Source organism: Galeopterus variegatus, unplaced genomic scaffold, assembly GCF_000696425.1.
Source record: "Galeopterus variegatus unplaced genomic scaffold, G_variegatus-3.0.2 Scaffold5656, whole genome shotgun sequence".
Classification (NCBI taxonomy): Eukaryota; Metazoa; Chordata; class Mammalia; order Dermoptera; family Cynocephalidae; genus Galeopterus; species Galeopterus variegatus.
The window spans coordinates 126290-144169 of NW_007731767.1; the positions used below are offsets into that span (position 1 = coordinate 126290).

Consider the following 17880-nt stretch of genomic DNA (forward strand, 5'->3'; position numbering starts at 1 on the left):
CCTCAAGTAAAAAGAGAGACCCTGGAGAAGAAGAAAAACAAAAAAAAACCCTTTACTTTGCTCCTGAACCCACTAGGACTCCTCCCTTCCCTTCATCTGGTCGTATCAAATATATGCAGATAGCAAGGGACAAGGGGCGGGGCAGGCGGCCACAAAAATCCGGGAACTTTAACTTCCCCTTTACTTTGCTCCTGAACCCACTAGGACTCCTCCCTTCCCTTCATCTGGTCGTATCAATAGATGCAGATAGCAAGGGACAAGGGGCGGGGCAGGCGGCCACAAAAATCCGGGAACTTTAACTTAAACTGGGTAGACGTCAGCGGAGAGGAGAACAATGAACACAGGAACTTCCGGTTACTCCGGAAGTGGAGGCTTCGCACGCTCCTAAGCTCCTCCTTCGGCGGCGAGCCAGGGTGAAGGGATGGCCGGGCGGGCGGCGCGGCTCGTGCTGCTGGCTGGGGCAGCCGCGCTAGCGAGCGGCTCCCAGGGGGACCGCGAGCCGGTGTACCGCGACTGCGTGCTCAGGTGCGATGAGCGGAACTGCTCGGGGGGCGCACTGAAGCACTTCCGCTCCCGCCAGCCAATCTACATGAGTCTAGCAGGTAAGCCCCACCCCAGGAAGGCCCCGCCCACCAGCCTTGGCCCCGCCCCCTGTGCCCCAAAGGCGCCTTTGCAGTCTGTGAACCTTAGTTTCCCCATGGGGTCCCTTATGAGTGTGAGTGAATGGAGCGTCCCAAAGTGATGAAAACCTCATCAGCCTGTTTTATTTACTTTTTTACTCTATTTTATTTTTATTTAGTCTTTATTACTCTTTACTCTTCATTTCTTAGAAGTTTTTATTTATTCTTTGTTTTCTCAGCCATACGGGTGTTTATTAAATACTTCCTGGGTACATGGCCCTGTAATGACACAAAATCAGACCAGGTTTCTGCCCTTCGGGGTTCACAGTCCTATGGGGACATCAGCCCTCTCAAATACAAGGTAGAGAATGATTTGAGCCATAAAGGACTCTTAGGGCTCAAAGTACTGGATTAGGGATTAAGTACTAGAAGCATTTGGAAGAGGAGGAATCGATTACGGCCTTGAGGTGGTGGGGCCGGGATCATTTTGGAACTTTTTGTGTGAAGGAGGGACTTCCAAATGTATACATAAAATTTGGACCTGTGACCACAGTGGGCAAGGAACTGATATACTGAGCATGTACCATGTGACAGGTGTCACAATAGGTCAGTTTTTGTTACAACCCTTTGAGGTAGTTTCTCTAATCCAATTTTACTGATGGGGAAACTCAGAGAGATTAAGCATCCTGCCCAAGGTCACACAGCCAGTAAGTGATGAGACAGAGTTTCCAGTTCTGGCCTGTGTGACCACAAGCTTGTCCTCTTTACTACCACTTTGCATTCCAGACAGAGGGAACAGAGAAAGTGGAGGTCCTAGGCAGATGTGGGCACATCCAGCAGCTTGTTTACTCGGGGAGCAGGGTGCATGAAAAAGAGTGGTGAATAAATTTGGGAAGGTAATTGGCAGCCTCAAAAGTCAGGCTAGAGGGCCGGCCCGGTGGCGCACTGGATAGTGTGCCGCTTGGGAAGCGCGGCGGCGCTCCCGCCCGAGGGTTCAGATCCCACATACAGACCGGTTCCCGCTCACTGGCTGAGCGAGGCGCGGGAGCAGCACCGAGGGTTGCAATCCCGTTGCCGGTCCCGGTCCGGTACGGGGGCGACACTGAGGGTTGCGATCCATTGCCGGACACGGAAAAAGATAAAAAAGACAAAAAAAAAAAAAAAAAAAAAGTCAGGCTAGAGAATTCGGGCTTCATTTTCATAGGAGAGGGGGAAGACAGCAAGGACTCCTCCCTGGTGAATAAGAGCAAGTCGTGTGTTCAGGAAGTACAGACTTACACCCAGGTTTCCATAGATGAGTCTATCAGATGCCAAGACCCCCATGCTGGGCAAAAGGAGAAGAGAAGAAACATCTCTATTTACTTACTGTGTACCCTCATACCTAACACACACAGACGTACACACACACACCTTTTCCCCTTATGTGTATGTCCTACCATCTCTCATCCGTCCAAGTGGAAAGCTAGAATTCTGAGAGATTTCTTATGATTCTCTCCAACCTGCAGGCCCCTTGGCCTGCACTTGAGCTTGGGCCCCATTCATGCTGTCTCTGAGTTTCACTGTGCCGGGGAGTTCACAAGGCCACATTTGTCTGTTTCAGGCTGGACCTGTCAGGACGACTGTAAGTATGAGTGTATGTGGGTCACTGTTGGCCTCTACCTCCAGGAGGGTCACAAAGTGCCTCAGTTCCATGGCAAGGTGAGTTGGAGGGTTAGGGTGAGTATCCGGTGGTAGGTAGTGTGGTGGGAGTAAGATACTCCCAGTTGGACCACACTTTCCAAGCAATCTGAGTCATGGGTATGTGTTTGGGGCATGCACCTGTTCTCAAAATCTCCTGGTTTTCATATAATCAGATGAGACCAATGTGTCCTACCGCTAGATTTGGAATAACAAGATCTGGGAGGCTTTGGGGTCTTCTTGGAGAGTGATGCTGGACTTCTTAGGGTGGTCAAGATGCCCACCTTGCTACAGGCACCAATTCCCTGACCCACCATGGCATGTTTTTCATTCTCTAGTAGGGGCCTGGATTAATAGTAATACCCCTCAGATTGCCTACTGGGGCACAGTGTGCTGGTGCCTTTTGATCCAATATTATCTTATTCTAGTCTGTTGAAGTTGGCAGGAATTATTCTCCCCAATTTGCCATGGAATAAGCTGAGGCTTAGAGGACTGCGCTCAGTAGTAGAGAGGGATTGGGTCCTGTGTCTTCTCGATGGTAGGTCTGTGCTGTTTGCACCAGGCCATAATGAGCCGTCTACACTGACTCTCTTGGTCTTCCTAGAGACCAGGGCTTACAGTGCTGTGTGTGCTGGGCAGGATAGGGACTGGAGAGAAGCTTATTGGCCCAAAGAGGGACTGAACCTGAGGCTTTGGCCAAAGTCCAGAGCTGAGGAACCAGCTGGGGACCTGTTGGTGCAGCATGTCGAGAAAAGGGTGACTGGGCCAGTTGGGGGTTGCCTGCCCCTCAGGCCTCCTCCATCTGCTCCTTTTTCAGTGGCCCTTTTTCCGGTTCCTGTTCTTCCAAGAGCCGGCTTCAGCCATGGCCTCTTTCCTCAATGGCCTGGCCAGCCTGGTGATGCTCTGCCGCTACCGCACCTCCGTGCCAGTCTCCTCCCCAATGTATCACACCTGCGTGGCCTTCGCCTGGGTAGGTAACGTGGCAGAACTCCTGCTGGATACCCTCATCTAGGAAGGAGGAACGCTTAGATCCCCATTAACACCCAACAGGGCTTCTACCCACCCAGCTTCCCCTCTGTTTTCTAGGGCTAAAGTTGCAGCTGGTGGTAGTCAGGACTGGGAAGAAAACAGGGAAGGTGCTGAATCAGGCCTTGCATTTCTAGCAGAGTCCTCGGCCAGGCTGTTTGGGAAGGAGAGAGGGAAGAAATTGCTCATCCTGAAGGAGGAAGCTGCTAAAATACCGGTAGGGCAGTTTACAAACCCAGAAGAGAGATGGCGTTTGTATTAGTCCGTTTCTGTTGCTTATAATAAAATACACAGAACTGGGTAATTTATAAAGAAAATGAAATTTATTGCTTACAGTTTAAGAGAATGGGATGTCCAAAGTCCAGGGAGCACATCTGGTGAAGGCTTTCTTTGGGGGTGGCTTCAGTGATGGCAGGCATCACATTGTGAAAATGATGGAGCAGGGCTGGCCCGGTGGCGCACTCGGTAGAGGGCGGCGCTCCCGCCGAGGGTTCGAATCCCATATAGAGACCGGTCCACTCACTGGTTGAGCGCGGTGCGGGCGCGACACCGAGGGTTGCGATCCCGTTACCGGTCATGAAAAAAGACAAAAAGGAAAAAAAAAATGATGGAGCAGAGAGAGACAGACAGACTCTCCTCTTCTTTTAAAGCCCTCAGAACCACACCCCTGACCACCATTACTAATCCATTCACTACTGCACGGTCGTACAATCCAATCACCTCTTCAAGGCTCCCCCTTTCAATTACTATGGTAATAGGATTTCCCACTCCTCAGAACCACACCCCTGACCACCATTACTAATCCATTCACTACTGCACGGTCCTACAATCCAATCACCTCTTCAAGGCTCCCCCTTTCAATTACTATGGTAATAGGATTTCCCACCCTCTTAACAGTCACACTGAGGACCAAGTTTCTAATATGTAAAACTTGGGGGACACAATTTAAGCTTCATTGAGCTCTGGGGGAACATAATTCAATCCACTACAGTGGTAGAGAGTATGATGAGACTATGGGTCTTTCCAAGGACCTCTCTAGAGGGCGTGGAGTGATCTCAGTACCAGCCCTGGCCTGGTAGGCAGCAGCAGCCCCAGCACTCTGTCTAGAGCTCAGCCTGGTCTTAGGCCATCCTAAGATGTTAACCAGGCGTGTTCTGAGTGTTCAGAAAGGGCTGTCAGCTTCACAGTGTGGCTGGTGTGAGGAGCCAGTATCCAGGGCCTGGACTTGTATGAGAAGGATGGATTGGGGTACAGATATGAACTATGACAATCTTAGGGAGGGTGTGAGAGTACGAGGTTTCAAAGGATGTCTCTAGATAAGAGCTAAGCGTTAAGGAAAAAAATCCCCACTCACCGTCCTGCCATCCAAGTAGCGATGCATTCAGGTATTGATCACCTGTGTGCCAGGCACTTTGCTAGGCACTGCAGATCCAAAGTACATAAAAACAGGGCCTTGCCCTTTGGTACTAATCACACAACCGCACAGTCATGTGTAAAAGTACAACCATGGAAAAGTGCAGTGGAGGAGAGGTGCTGCAGAGGACTGGACCAGCATGGAGCGATCAAGGAAGGCTTCCCCGGGGAGGGGGCATTGGAGGTAGGATGGGGATGATGAGTGAATGTTAACCAGGTAAATCGGAGGAGAGTGGGGGGAGTCTTCTAAAGAAGACCTCTGAGAAGACTCAGAATGTGCATAGGCAGGAGAGTGAGGAACACTGGAGGACCTGAAAGGCCAGGAAGCCTGCCATGCAGGAAGCCAGGTGTGGGGTGTGACATGGGTGAGCAGGTGGGCAGTTGAGAGGGCCAGCCCATGGAGAGCCCAGCACTTTAGGTCTTGACTCTCAAAGCATCAGGAAACACTGAGGGGTTGTAAATGAGGGTTGGAGAGAGAAGTGGTTTCATGAATAGATTTGCCCTTTGGAAAGCTTGTTCTGCCTGCTGCATAGAGAACAGATTGGAAGGGGCAGGAGTGGATGCAGGAGACCAGTTGGTAGTTTTAGCACAGGATCAAGTAACTAGACTAGAGAGGTGGCACAGGTCTTGGGCATAAAAGAAAAATATGTTTGAGCTCTGTTTTGGAGGGGACGTTAAAATTGAAAAAAGAAATTGTTAACTTTATTTAGCAAGCACACAGCTTTTACTGTATGCTAGGCACTGTTCTAAGCATTTTGTAAATATTAACCTTGTTCATCCCATAACAAGTACCAAAAGACAAAGTTACAACAAATTTAGTTAAATATCTAATTGGTTTTTATCTCCAATTCATGAACAGGGCAGCCTTCATTCTACAAAATAGACTGAGAACTGCCAATGGGCTATAACTGGACAGTGCGTTTTGTAAGGTGGGAACAAAGAAACAGAACAATAGGGAAAAACTGACTGGTTAACATCAGGTTACTTCAGGTAACTTTTTTGTAAGAGTTTAAACAGAAGGGACTTCCTCATTTTGCTGACTCCGGTAGACTGGAATCTCCTGTTTTCAAGAAAAGCTGATCTGCTTTGAGATCTGTCTGTGTCAAAGTTTCAGTTGGATTATGTGGCATTTAGCCTGAGTGACTCCATTTTGGTTTGGTCTGGTCTGTTGGGGCCTAGTGCAAGAGATCAGTCCAAAACAATGACCTAACATAATTTTTGTTTAACACAAGCTTATGAGGTAGGTATTATTATTTTTCCCAGTTTACAGATAAGGGAACCCAGGACTGAAAAGTTTAAGTAACCTGCCCAAGTCATGGAGTTAGGGTTTGAATCCAGGCTTCTGGCTTCAGAGTCCACATTCTTACCATTTCAGCCATGCTGATGAGCCTGGGCAGTGAACTAGAGCAGGAGAGGGGAATCAAGGATGCCTGTGTTTCTGCCGAGAAGATGTCAGTAGAATCTGTGGGTGTGGCTGAGATCATATGGGGGACCTTAAGACAGTGAGAAGAAAAGGGGTCTAGGACGGAGCCCTAGGGAACACCAAAACCTAATGGCTGGGTAGAGGAGGATGAGCCAGCAACAGAGACACAACTGGCCAGAGGACAGGTGGAAAACTAGGACATTGTGCACTTGGGGGACCCCAGGGACAAGGACAGCGAGAAGAGAGTAGTGTGCTCTCCTGAATTTTGCTGGACAGTCAATTTAGATGAGAACTAGGGATGCCTGCAGATCTGGTGACCCAGAGGTGTCTGAGGACCTTAGGAAAGCAGGTAGTGCAGGTGTGCTGAGAAGTATGCGGGCACCTCAGGAAGTTCATGGAAAAATAGAATTGAAAGAGAGTAGGAATCTTCCCATGAACTTTTTGAAAACCCCTTGTACAGGCTGAGCCTTTGACTTGGGAGATGGGCACTGGAGGGAGGGCAGGGAAGGAGGCTGTTGGACCTCTGGAAAACAGTGATACTCCATAGTGCTTGCTACTCAACAGCTATTAATAATAATCGTTATGAATTACGGAACATGCACCATGGGACGGGCTTCCCCTAAGCATTTTACATACATTTTCACCTTAATCCTCATAACTTGCCCAAAGTTAACAGCCAACACATTAGCAAGTAGTGGAGACAGGGTTGGCATTCAGGGCCATCCGACATCAGGGCCTGAGGACTGAGCCCCTCTTCAGGGTCAGGACTGAGCCAGGGACCCTGATGTAGGCGGGAACCTGGCATCAGCACACACTGTCACAGGCATAGGTGAGATAGAGCCACCACCTATTGTGCAGGCCTCTCACAAAGAGGGGACTTTGGTCCTGGCTGAAAGCAGGAAGGGCAGGGAAATTGAGGAGCTTACACCTGTCCCCTTTCCTTTGGGATCCGTCCAGGAACACTGCTTGTCTGGGCCCACTGCCCACCCCCTTGCTCCCACTCTTATTAGAGAACAAGGGACAACCCAGCCTGAATTCCCTGAATGAGGTTCAGAACGTCTTCATAGACCCCAGGACTGAGGGGACCTCAGAGGGTCACAGTCATTGCCTTCATGACATGTGCCAGAGGCCAGTGGTCACTTCACAAGTCTGGTATCTCTCTTTTTTATTTGGGTGGCTGGCCAGTATGGGGATCCGAACTCCTGACCTTGGTGTTACAAGGTTGCACTCTAACCAACTGAGCTAATCGGCCAGCCTCACAACTCTGGTCTTGATCTCCCTGATTCTTGGATCTTTCATCTCAGTGGTGTCTGCAACTAGCTTCCTTCTTCACCAGGGGTCACACCTCCCGGGGGTATCCTGCACTCCAGTGTGACCAAAGACCCTTAGGGAAGGAGCAGGAGATATTGGGGTGGGAGACAGCAGATAGCTGGGGCCTGTGTCTCAGGGCACCCTACAGAAGAGGGGGTTCTGGGACATGTGACCCCCTTGTGCCACCACTAGGCCCTCAAGGGACAGAGCTCAGAGCCCCCCCTCCCTTTGATGATCTAGTTTGGATTTTACACTTGATCTTCAGTCCTGTGTGTGTGTGTGTCTGCAAAAGGGAGGGATCCTGAGCTTGGGAGGCAGTGTGGCAGTGGACTTTGCTTGGGCTGGGTCTTCTGGAGCAAGTGAGATTTCTGATTTCTATTGGGTTGGGGGTGGGAAGGCCCCTCACCGCTCCAGGTCTTTGGGAAGGGGTGTCTCAGTCTTTTTCTCTGGGAAGTGAGAAGACCCTGCCCCCCAGCAGGGCTAATGAAGCCTTGGCACGAGAAGGCAGCCCTGCTTTGCCACTGAGGCCTGGCCTTGGGCGGGGCAGCAGCCAGGCAGGGCTCAGGAGCCTGCTACGGCTCCACACACCCGGGCCCTTGGACTTCATGGAGCAGGGGGCCCTGCTCTCTGCCAAAGCTGAGAGGCCAAAGCAACTCCCCACCCTTCCATCTGGTAGGGAATGTCCTCAAGTGTCGAAATGAGGGGGCAAGGTGGCCGGGAAGCCCAAACCGTGTCTGTAGGGTGATTTATGGACTGACTGTGTTCCATCTCTGTTGAGGAAGTTACAGGAAGAGGCAGGTCAGGGCTGCAGCAGCACGGTGGGCAGACTTCAGGAAGGACTTCCCAACAGTCAGACAGGAGCCCGCAGAACAGGCAATGGCAGGAAATCAAGGAATCCTTTTGTTGTTGTCGTCGGTAGCTGGCTAGTAAGGGGATCCAAACCCTTGACCTTGGTGTAAGGAATCCTCTTAGGTGATTGGACAAAGCCCCCCTTCTCTCAGGAGTGAACTGAGCAGGCTGGTCCTGCCCGAGGCAGCAGGGGGTGAGACACCATGGCCGGGGCGGGGGGTTGGGTAGGATGGCAGCAGGCGTCATAGTTAACATTCTGCCTCCCCCACTTCTGAGACACCGAGCTATTTAAAGACCCACTTGTCCCCAGTGCCATGGTGTCAATGACAGCCCCGAGCACTGGGGCTTAGCACTGGGGTCGAATTCCTGACAGATCTGGCTCACTTGGCATCCAACCAGTTTCACGGCTGTGATATTTTTGTCTCAGTTTTCTTATTTTCCAGCAGACTGAAACAGCCTCCTGCTTCCCCCACCACCAGCCTCCCCTGTCTCCCTCCAGCGCCCGCCGTTGGCACCCTGCCCCTGGCCGGCCCTTTCCTCAGTGTTTACAGGCCAGGCGCTGGCCCTCCTGGCCACTTAGCCTACCTGCCCTCTCCTTCCACTCGAGCGGGGCTGAGGTGTCTGGGAGCGGGCGTGCATATGTGTCCTGGGGCTTCTCTTCCTTCCATGTCTGTCTATCCACCCCCTTTGCTTGTGTCTTGATTACAAACTCTGAGCGAGGAGAAATCGTATCTGTTCAGTCCATGGTGGTGGGATAGTGGCTCAGGAGCACGGAGGAGGGGGCTCTTCCTGTAGCTCAGGTGTCTACATTCTGGGGTCCAGAGACCCTAGCACCCCTTAGTTTGACCTTGAACTTTGTGACCCTTGGGGAAAGGGAAGTTGGGGGTCAGGTGAAGGGAAGTGGTAGGGATGAGCCTACTGGACATGATGAAGGAAGCTGACATTTATGGGGCACCTACTGTGTACCAGGCAGCGATAACAGCAGTCGTTTATCAAGTGGCTCCTTTGTGTTGAGCATTTCATGGCTATCACCGCATGAGCCTCCTGTGCAGGGGGTGCTGTTATGAGCCCTGTTTGGTAGGTGAGGCAGCTGGGCTCACAGAAGCTGTTTGTTCAGTAACACACAGCTATTTAGGGGCCCAGGCTGGACTTGAACACAGGGCCAGTCTCATTGTGGAGACTCTGGACCTTCTGCCTGCAGCCTGGAACTGTGGAGGTGGGCCTCGGCAGCTGTGGGGAGACCACCCCTTCTGTGTCTAGACTTCCTTGGTCTGCAGGCAGACTTGGCCTCTTTGGCCTCAGGTCTGTGGAGAGCTGTGAGCGTTCCATGCTGTCAGCAAGGTGGAGAGAAGTAACTCCCAGTGGTTCACCCTGTCCTGGGCACTGTGCCGTGCACTGGATTTGTGTTGCTCATTACGTCCTTATCAACACTATGATTATTCCCATTTTACAGATGAGGAAACTGAGGCACAGCAAGCCTAAATAACTTGCCCAAGGACACCCAGGAAATGCAGAGCCGGGATTTGAACCCTGGCAGTCTGGCTCTAGGGCCTGCATTCTTAATGATGCCACATCCCAAGTCTGAGGAAAGGGTCAGAAGAGGACTCCCCCACCCCCATAATGGGACACTCCTCAGGGGAGAGGGGACTTTTCAGGGGTGCAGAGTCCAGGCTTCAGGTGGGTCTCTGTAAGTGGAAGGCACCCTGGGAAGGTGGTTGGACTAGGCTGGGGAGCAGCCCTACCCTGTCCAGTAGAGCTAAAGCCGGGCCCCGTGCACCGCCCAATCCTCCCACCCCCACCCCACTGCAGCTTTCGGTGTTACAACTGCCACTTAGCTCAGTCCTGTTGTCACCTCCCCTTCCTGCTATAGGTGACAAGGAGCCCTGGCTGGCTGCCAGTTCCTGCTGCGTTCCCCTCCTCCCTCCCACACTGGCTCCAGGGCCACTCTCCTTCCTAAGGATGTCCCTGTTCCTGGCCTGCTTGGGATACCTGGTCCACATGATCGCTACTAGGGCCCTTCTCCAGCCCTGAGCCTGCTCCTCTCCCCACATTGACCCCAAGCTTCACGGGACTGTCTCTGGGGAAGGGGCAGCAGTGAGGAGGAGCCTTGAGGTGGGTGGAAGGGACAGAATGGCCATCCTCAAAGGAGGAAGCAATCCGACCTGCAAGAAATCACCTGACCTCAGGGCAGGAGGGGACTGCAGGCTGGCTTAGGAGAAGCTTGGACTGAGGCAGGCAGGGCCTTTGCCCAGGTCGAGAAGAGCAGAAGCAGCCAGGCTCAGGTGAGGGCCCGGCCAGACAGGCTGCACCAGGCTGCCCTGAACCTTCCAGAGCTTGGCACCATGAGAGTGCCTGGCTGGCTTTGCAACAGAGCCCTGCCCTGCCTCCACCCTGCTCTTCCCGTTTCCCCCTAAGCTCCCTGGGCCTGCCTGAGGGAATTCATCCTACTGTCTGACCCTCCTGCTGCAGTCCTCAACACAGTGTCCTCTTGCCAGTTCTCTCTGTCCCCTGCCTGGCCAGTTTTCCTAGTCTGCTGGACCTGAGTGAGCAGCTCCTGGCCTTGACCCATCTCTGGCAGGCTCATCCCACCCTAGCGCACCCCTCCCCACCTCCAGGGCATTCCAGGCCTGTGTCTTCCTTGGACTGGTTGTTACTGGTTTCCCAGCCTGGGGTTTGCACCTCCACCCCAGCCACCCTTCCTTAGGTAATTTGGGCTTCTGCTGTGGACACATCAGTCCCTGGAAAGAGTGCCAGAACCAACTCCCACAAGCTCTGGGTCTCATTTGCAAGATGATTTCTACTCTCTCCGTGCAGCTAATTCCCAGGAGGAAGGCCTCAAATGTTGCCCTGGGCCCTTGCACACCACAGCCCCTCCAGTCCTGCCCCTCTGCCCCTCCACCCCTCCCCAGGCTCTGGAGCAGCCACTGGTCTGGCAGGTTGGGCCGGCGCAGCCAGGAGGAAGCCAGCTCGGTTGGCCACCCTCCTCCTGGGAGACCCGGCCCCAGTGGGATCTGCTTGATCTCCCTCCCTTGCTTGCTTGCCGGGAACACACCCCAAGCTGGCTTGGGCCCCTCCACCCCACCCACCTCATTCCCGCCCCCAGAGGCTGAGGTCACTGGCTCCCCTGGGCCCGGGTGGGGCTGTCATCACCTGCCGTTTGGGGGAGGAGGCAAGGCCCTGGGGCTGTTGTCTTAGCGATTGAGTAACCAGGGTTACTCTGCCGGAACTGGTTCCCAGGCCAGGCCGGAACCTGTGCAGGCTGCAGCCCCCCTGGCCTTGGGGGTTTGGGTTGGCAGGAAGTTGACCTGAGGGAACTGGGCTGGGTGAGGGTGGACACCGGGGTTTAGAGGGCTCCCAGGGTGAGGGAAAGCACATTTCTCGCCCCGCAGGGCTTCTTCCCAAAGGCGAGGTGCCTATGGGCCCTCCGTGGGGTCTCCCCAGCCTTGGGGTAGCATGCTCACAGCCCCCTCCTCCTCAGGTGTCCCTCAATGCTTGGTTCTGGTCCACAGTCTTCCACACCAGGGACACTGACCTCACAGAGGTGAGTGCCTCTCCACTCCCCATCCTGCATGGGACTGTCCTGGAGGAGCCCAGGAGGGGTGGGCTTTAAGGTGGAATGCTCGCTCAGTCGGAGGAGCCCTGGCTGTGTGCTAGCATAGTAAACCTACAGTGCACTGGGGCCTCACTTGAACCTGGCGGGGTAGGAACGAGTCGTAGCTCTTTCCAACTGATGAGGCAGCTGAGCCTTGGAGAGCTGAAACCACTTGCTCCGGGTCACCCACCTCGTAAAGGGGTGCAGTCAGGACTTGAGGCCAGAGCTGTGGAACTCCAGGCTGCGCCCTTGTGTTCTGGATCCTCCACCAATGCCTCTGAAGCCTCACTGCTGAGCACATTTTTAGAATTGTATACTGTGAACACGAGAATGAAACAGCAATAGGCAGAAGGAGCACGAGACAGAGTCCCTGCTGACTGCAGGCCCAGGACCCCCATCCCTTCCCTGCTCCTACCCCTGGGGTCCTCCCTGGGCTCTGACCTACATGAAGTCCTGTCCATCTCCTGTTTCCCTCATGTTGGCCCCTCATTGGCTCTCCCTGTCCTCAGAAAATGGACTACTTCTGTGCCTCCACCGTCATCCTACACTCGATCTATTTGTGCTGTGTCAGGTGAGCCTGCCTTGGTGGCTGTGGGACAAAATCAGGCCCTAGGGACGGGAAGGGGTCACCCAACCCTCCCCTGGGGGTGCTGCCCTCGGGGCCTTCTTCGCTGGTCTCCCAACACACACACACCCTCCAGGCTGTCCTGGGTGGGGACTATGGGGTAGGATGGGGGTCCCTGGCTCCTTACAAGGGGCTGTAGCATGGGGTCCCAGGCCCCTGGGGGGTTTGGAGGCCTGCCCAGCTGGCCTGTTTTGGTGAGGGACAGGGACAGTGGCATCAGGGACCGCAGACTGATGTGGCAGGGGAGGAGATGCTTCAGGGAATGCTGCCCCGGGGCTGAGCTACCACCTCTGAGCAGCTGTGGACTGCGGGACAGGACTGTGGGGCTGCAGCGGCCGGCCGTGGCCAGCGCCTTCCGGGCCCTCCTGCTGCTGCTCCTGGCTGCACACATCTCCTACCTGAGCCTCGTCCACTTCGATTACGGCTACAACCTGGCAGCCAACGTGGCAATTGGTGAGGCAGGACTTAGGCCCGGGGGACTGGGCCACCTGGAGAACTGCTGGGTGGGGGGCTGGTGCATTCCTGGAGAAGGAGGTTCTAGAGACCCTTTGGGCTGGGGGGGGAGGCAAGAATTTGAAATGGGAGAGAAGGGAGGCCCAGAGAAAAGTCTGAGGATGGTCCTGGGGTCCAAGGGATGAGGGCAGGGGTGGCCTTGGGGAGGGAGGAGGAGTCTAAGGAGTGAGCCTCTCCTGCCCCCACTGGCACCCAGGCCTGGTGAACTTGGTGTGGTGGCTGGCCTGGTGCCTGCGGAACCAGCGACGCCTGCCGCATGTGCGCAAGTGTGTGGCAGTGGTCTTGCTGCTGCAGGGGCTGTCCCTGCTGGAGCTGCTCGACTTCCCGCCTTTCTTCTGGGTCCTGGATGCCCACGCCATCTGGCACATCAGCACCATCCCCGTCCACATCCTCTTTTTCAGGTTGGTGCTACACCCTGCCTGCTGTTCACCCTCTTTGTACGCTGCCTTGCCCGCTCCCTGGGGGAGACTGGGGGCTCTACGTGCCTGTGCACCCCCTCACGACCTGCCCATGTTCACCCCATCCTGCCCCCAAGGCAGCTCTCAGAGCCTTGTGCCTCAGTGGGCTCCTCCCTTTACCCACAGCTTTCTGGAAGACGACAGCCTGTACCTGCTGAAGGAATCCGAGGCCAAGTTCAAGCTGGACTGAAGCCCCTGGGAGTGGGGCTGCCCCACTGGGGATCCTGCCCCCTCCCGGCCGGTTCCCCTTCTCCCCTCAACCCTTGAGATGATTTATTTCTCCTTTTAGCTTCTTGAACTTGGACATGAGGGATGTGGGCTCAGAATCATGGAGCCAGCCCATCTCCCTGCTGGCCCTCACAGGTCTTGGAACCTGTTCTGGGGATGGCCTCTCGCCATCTGGGACTATACAATGGGCAGCCCCTGTGGTTCCTGGAGCTGAACTGGGGTGGAACTGAGTGTGTTCCTAGTTTCCTCCCCACCAGCCTCCTCTCCACATCCCCCCGCCCCACCCAGCTGGGTCCCAGAGCTCTCTGTCAACCTGGGAGACCAGGAACCATAGGCCTTTGAGGATACTGTGGGGTTCCCTATGGTTACGCTCCTACCCTCCTCCAGGGCACCACTAGGTGGCACTGGAGGCTTGTTCTTTGGCTACCCAAGCTTTAAGGCCATTCTCATGCTCCGCCATGGGATCTCGAGGGACCAAATCATTGACTGGGACTGGGGAGGGTTTTCACCCTGACTGTGGCCCCACTCAGACTGCCAGGAGGCCTCAGCACACTCCCCTTCAGGTCCAGGACCTGACAGCCAGGGCAAGAATCCTGTGCTGCTGTTCTGGTGGGGATCCTGCACACAAGTGTGTAGGGGCGTGTGGGCCAGACCCAGTGCGTAGGTGACCAGGCAGTGAGCTCGGGCCTGGGCGCGCAGTGTGGATAGTGGCGTGTGTGAGTGTGTGTGTGTTTTTTATTTTTTATTTTTGGCGCCTGGCTGGTACAGGGATCCAAACCCTTAACCTTGGTCTTATCAGCACCATGCTCCAACCAAGTGGGCTAACCGGACAGCCCCTGTGTGGTTTAAAAGTGTGTTCAGGGGGCAAGTGGGTTAGCGTGAGTCAGGAATATGCACAGTGTGTGCCTGCTTGTGGGTGCGTGTCTGAGATGTGTGTGAATGCAGGTGAGTGTGCCATGCAGTGCCACACAGTGCAGGGAGGCCGGAGCAGGATGAGGGAATCCTGTCACCATCAACAATCACTTATCGAGCACCAGCTCTGCCCAAGGCTCCAGCCAGGCAGGCATCCAGGACACCCCTGTGATCTGGCGGGGGGCCTGGGCTGCATGTGTGTGTATGTGTTTCTGTCTGTGCCCCTCTGCCTTCCCCTCCAAACCTCACAGGGCCCCCACACGACAGCACCCTCTAGAACCAGTCCCTTGAGGGCAGAGGAAGGAAGGAAAATGGGGATCCCCAGGGCCCTCTCTAGCCTCCCTGCCTCCTTGCCTAGGCATGCTTGCCAATCCTCCCCACCCCCCACCCCAGTTCCCTGCTTCTAGCCCCTTGTCCTCAGCCTGGGAAGGGGTCGGGGCACTCTGTGGGAGGATGAGGGGAGAAAGCTTGTGGCTGGGTCTGGTTTCTGCCCTCCCCAGAGGGGCTCACTGTTCCAGGGTGGCCCCAGGGCAGGCAGGGGCCACAGCAGCCCTGGCACATTCCTGTCCCCACGAGGACAGATGTGGAGCTCCAGAAAGTTTCCATCCCCAAGGCAGTCTCTGATTGAAGCAAGGAGACTGGAGTTGTGCTGTGTCCCTGCCCTCTTGTCCCTCCCTGGGGGGAGGGGAGCTATGCGAGGACTCCAGCCTCAGGGACTTGGGGGGGCCTACACTGGATTCCTTTGATACCAAGAACCATTTTAAGGCGGGAGGGTAGCAAGGGACCTGCTTAATAAACCAATTCTAGCCTCACCTACCCTTGTTCTGCTCATTTGTGTGAGTGGGGTGGACTGGAGGGGAGGAGGAGACAGTTGGGGCAGGGGCAGGACCCAGAGCTGGCTGGAGGCAGTAGCCAGAGGCGGTGGTCTCTACCTGGGCACATGGGGGGAGGATGGCAGGGACCAGAGGCAGAGATGGGGGCTCCAGTCAAGCTTCCAGCAGGTGGGGGCGGGGGCAGGCGCTGGTGCCAGTTCTTTCCATCTCACCTCCCGGGCCTTCGTTTGTGCCTGCATTGTAACACCCCCCTCTGGCACCTTGCAAATTCCACTTCAGTCTCCTAATTGCCCCCTGCTCTCCTCACTTGTGGTCTGAACCAGGCTCCACTGCTATTTGTTACTTAACCTCTCTGAGCTTCACCTGGAAAGGGGCTAACAGGGCCTGCTGCTGAGTGCAAGGACGCAAAGCAGGTGCTGAATGAGCCCCTCCTGACCTTGGCCTGCCTTAGTTTGGGAGGAATGAGTGGTACAGGCAGCTACCCTCATGGGGCCTCCCACATCCCTACACTCAGAAGAGATCTCTGGGCCCTTGGGGGAGTCACAGACAGCGCTGATGCTCAGCAGTGGGAAATGATTTCTTTATTAGGTGCCACCACAAGTAACAGGGAATATGGGTTGGTGAGGGCCACAGGGCACCGGGCAGCGCACTGAGCCCTCACAACCCCGCCCCTATCTTCTTCTGGGCCCAGGCAAAGAAGATGCCCTTGACATCGTCAACGCCTGTCTGAAGGTGGGCAGGCATGACGTAGGTGCGAAGGTCCCGGACCTCATAGCCACTATGCACCAGGGCCTCCCTCACCTCCCCTTCACACACTGGCACCACCGCCAGCCTGGCCTCCCCAGCCAGGTACCACGACTCCTCTAGGGCCCCAATGAGGAGGAGGTGCCCCCCAGGCCTGAGCAGTGTGGTGATGTGGTCCAGGGCCCGCTGGAAGCTGGCAAGGTCTGGGCTCACAGCCTCCAGGCAGAAGGCAGAGACCAGGGCGTCGGCAGGCAGGGGCACCAGGCTCCCAGTGCCCAGGGGCTGGGGCTGGTGTACATCGACTGGCAGGACACGCTTCACCCTGGCTCGCAGCTGACGTTCCTTCTCCTGCCAGGATTCCCTATGCAGGGGTCACAAGGCAGGGCTCAGGACTGCCCCACGCTCAGTCCTCTGTCACCCCCCCCCCCAGCCACTCTGTGGGAAGCCCCCTGCCCAGCCCTCACCCCTTGCCCTCAATGAGGCAGACATGCTGGCTGTACACGCTCCAGTTGAAGGCCCCGGGCTTTTCCTGCAGCCACAGCCCCAGCTCCTGGCGGTTGACCTCCAGGAAATCTGTCATCGTGATGTCCTCAAAGTGGGCACAGGCGCTGAGCAGCTGGTATATGGTGGGGCCCGAACCAATGTCGATGAGGGTGCGTCCAGACACCTCACCTGGGCAGAGCGGAGGAAGGGGGTCCCGGTGTCAGGCCTGCCCGGGCCGCTCCTGCCGTGGCCACCGCCTCCCTCCCTCCCTCTCTCTAGCTCCTTCTCGCTCTATGTGTGTCTCTATCTGGAAGAAGCACTGGCTCTGGAGTTAGACTGAACCCGGCGGAATCCTGGCGCCCACAGCCACCGACTTACCCCGGAGGAATGTCACCCCCGGTTCCACAACTAGAAAACTCTACGTGCCCGTGAGTGAGGACTGAGTGTGGGAGTCCTGGGGCCGGCCCTCCCCCCGCTCCAGTCGCTGCCTCCGTTTCTCTCTCCGCGTCTCTCATCTCAGTCCCTCTCCCGCAGGCCCCGCCCACCTCTCAGTTCTGAACGTTCTCCCGGCTCAGCCTCTTCCCACCTGCCTCTGCGCTCGCCTGCGGGACGGTGCTCGTCTCCTCCTTCTCCCCGACGTGCACCTCTTAGCTGCCTGGCTCACGTCGTGTGTGTGTGTGTGTCTGTCTGTCGGTCTGTCTGTCTATCGGTCACTCTGTGTCTCCGCACCTCTGTCGCCCCTTTCACTACGTGTGTGTGTCTGTCTGTCTGTCTGTCTGTGTCTGTCTATCGGTCACTCTGTGTCTCCGCACCTCTGTCGCCCCTTTCACTACGTGTGTGTGTGTGTGTGTCTGTCTGTCTGTCTCTGTCTGTCTATCGGTCACTCTGTGTCTCCGCACCTCTGTCGCCCCTTTCACTACCTGTGTGTGTCTGTCTGTCTGTCTGTGTCTGTCTATCGGTCACTCTGTGTCTCCGCACCTCTGTCGCCCCTTTCACTACGTGTGTGTGTGTGTCTGTCTGTCTGTGTCTGTGTCTATCGGTCACTCTGTGTCTCCGCACCTCTCTCGTCCCTTTCACTACCTGTGTGTGTGTGTCTGTCTGTCTGTGTCTGTGTCTATCGGTCACTCTGTGTCTCCGCACCTCTCTCGTCCCTTTCACTACCTGTGTGTGTGT

General features: G+C 55.5%; 2 protein-coding genes and 1 pseudogene across 3 annotated transcripts; 2 read left to right on the forward strand and 1 right to left on the reverse strand.

Annotated features, from left to right (window-relative positions):
* Window positions 1-421: 421 nt before the first annotated feature.
* On the forward strand, window positions 422-13761 carry PGAP3 (post-GPI attachment to proteins 3). 2 transcript variants are annotated; one of them, XM_008589792.1, is made up of 8 exons: window positions 422-602; window positions 2221-2318; window positions 3115-3267; window positions 11798-11860; window positions 12421-12482; window positions 12853-12989; window positions 13246-13450; window positions 13634-13761. In XM_008589792.1, the coding sequence occupies exons 1-8, from the start codon at window positions 422-424 to the stop codon at window positions 13695-13697; spliced, it is 963 nt and encodes a 320-aa protein (XP_008588014.1). In that variant the 3' UTR covers window positions 13698-13761. The 2 variants fall into 2 exon arrangements, with proteins under 2 accessions (XP_008588014.1, XP_008588015.1); XM_008589793.1 differs by lacking the exons at window positions 11798-11860; window positions 12421-12482; window positions 12853-12989; window positions 13246-13450; window positions 13634-13761 and adding an exon at window positions 3384-3618.
* A 51-nt stretch (window positions 13762-13812) lies between these two features.
* Window positions 13813-15459, forward strand: LOC103605208 (annotated as a pseudogene).
* Window positions 15460-16039: 580 nt separating this feature from the next.
* On the reverse strand, window positions 16040-16927 carry PNMT (phenylethanolamine N-methyltransferase; the record flags this gene model as incomplete). Its single annotated transcript, XM_008589796.1, has 2 exons — window positions 16040-16585; window positions 16689-16927. Coding segments are annotated over 2 exons (687 nt in total), but the record flags the coding sequence as incomplete, so codon positions are not given.
* Window positions 16928-17880: the final 953 nt, after the last annotated feature.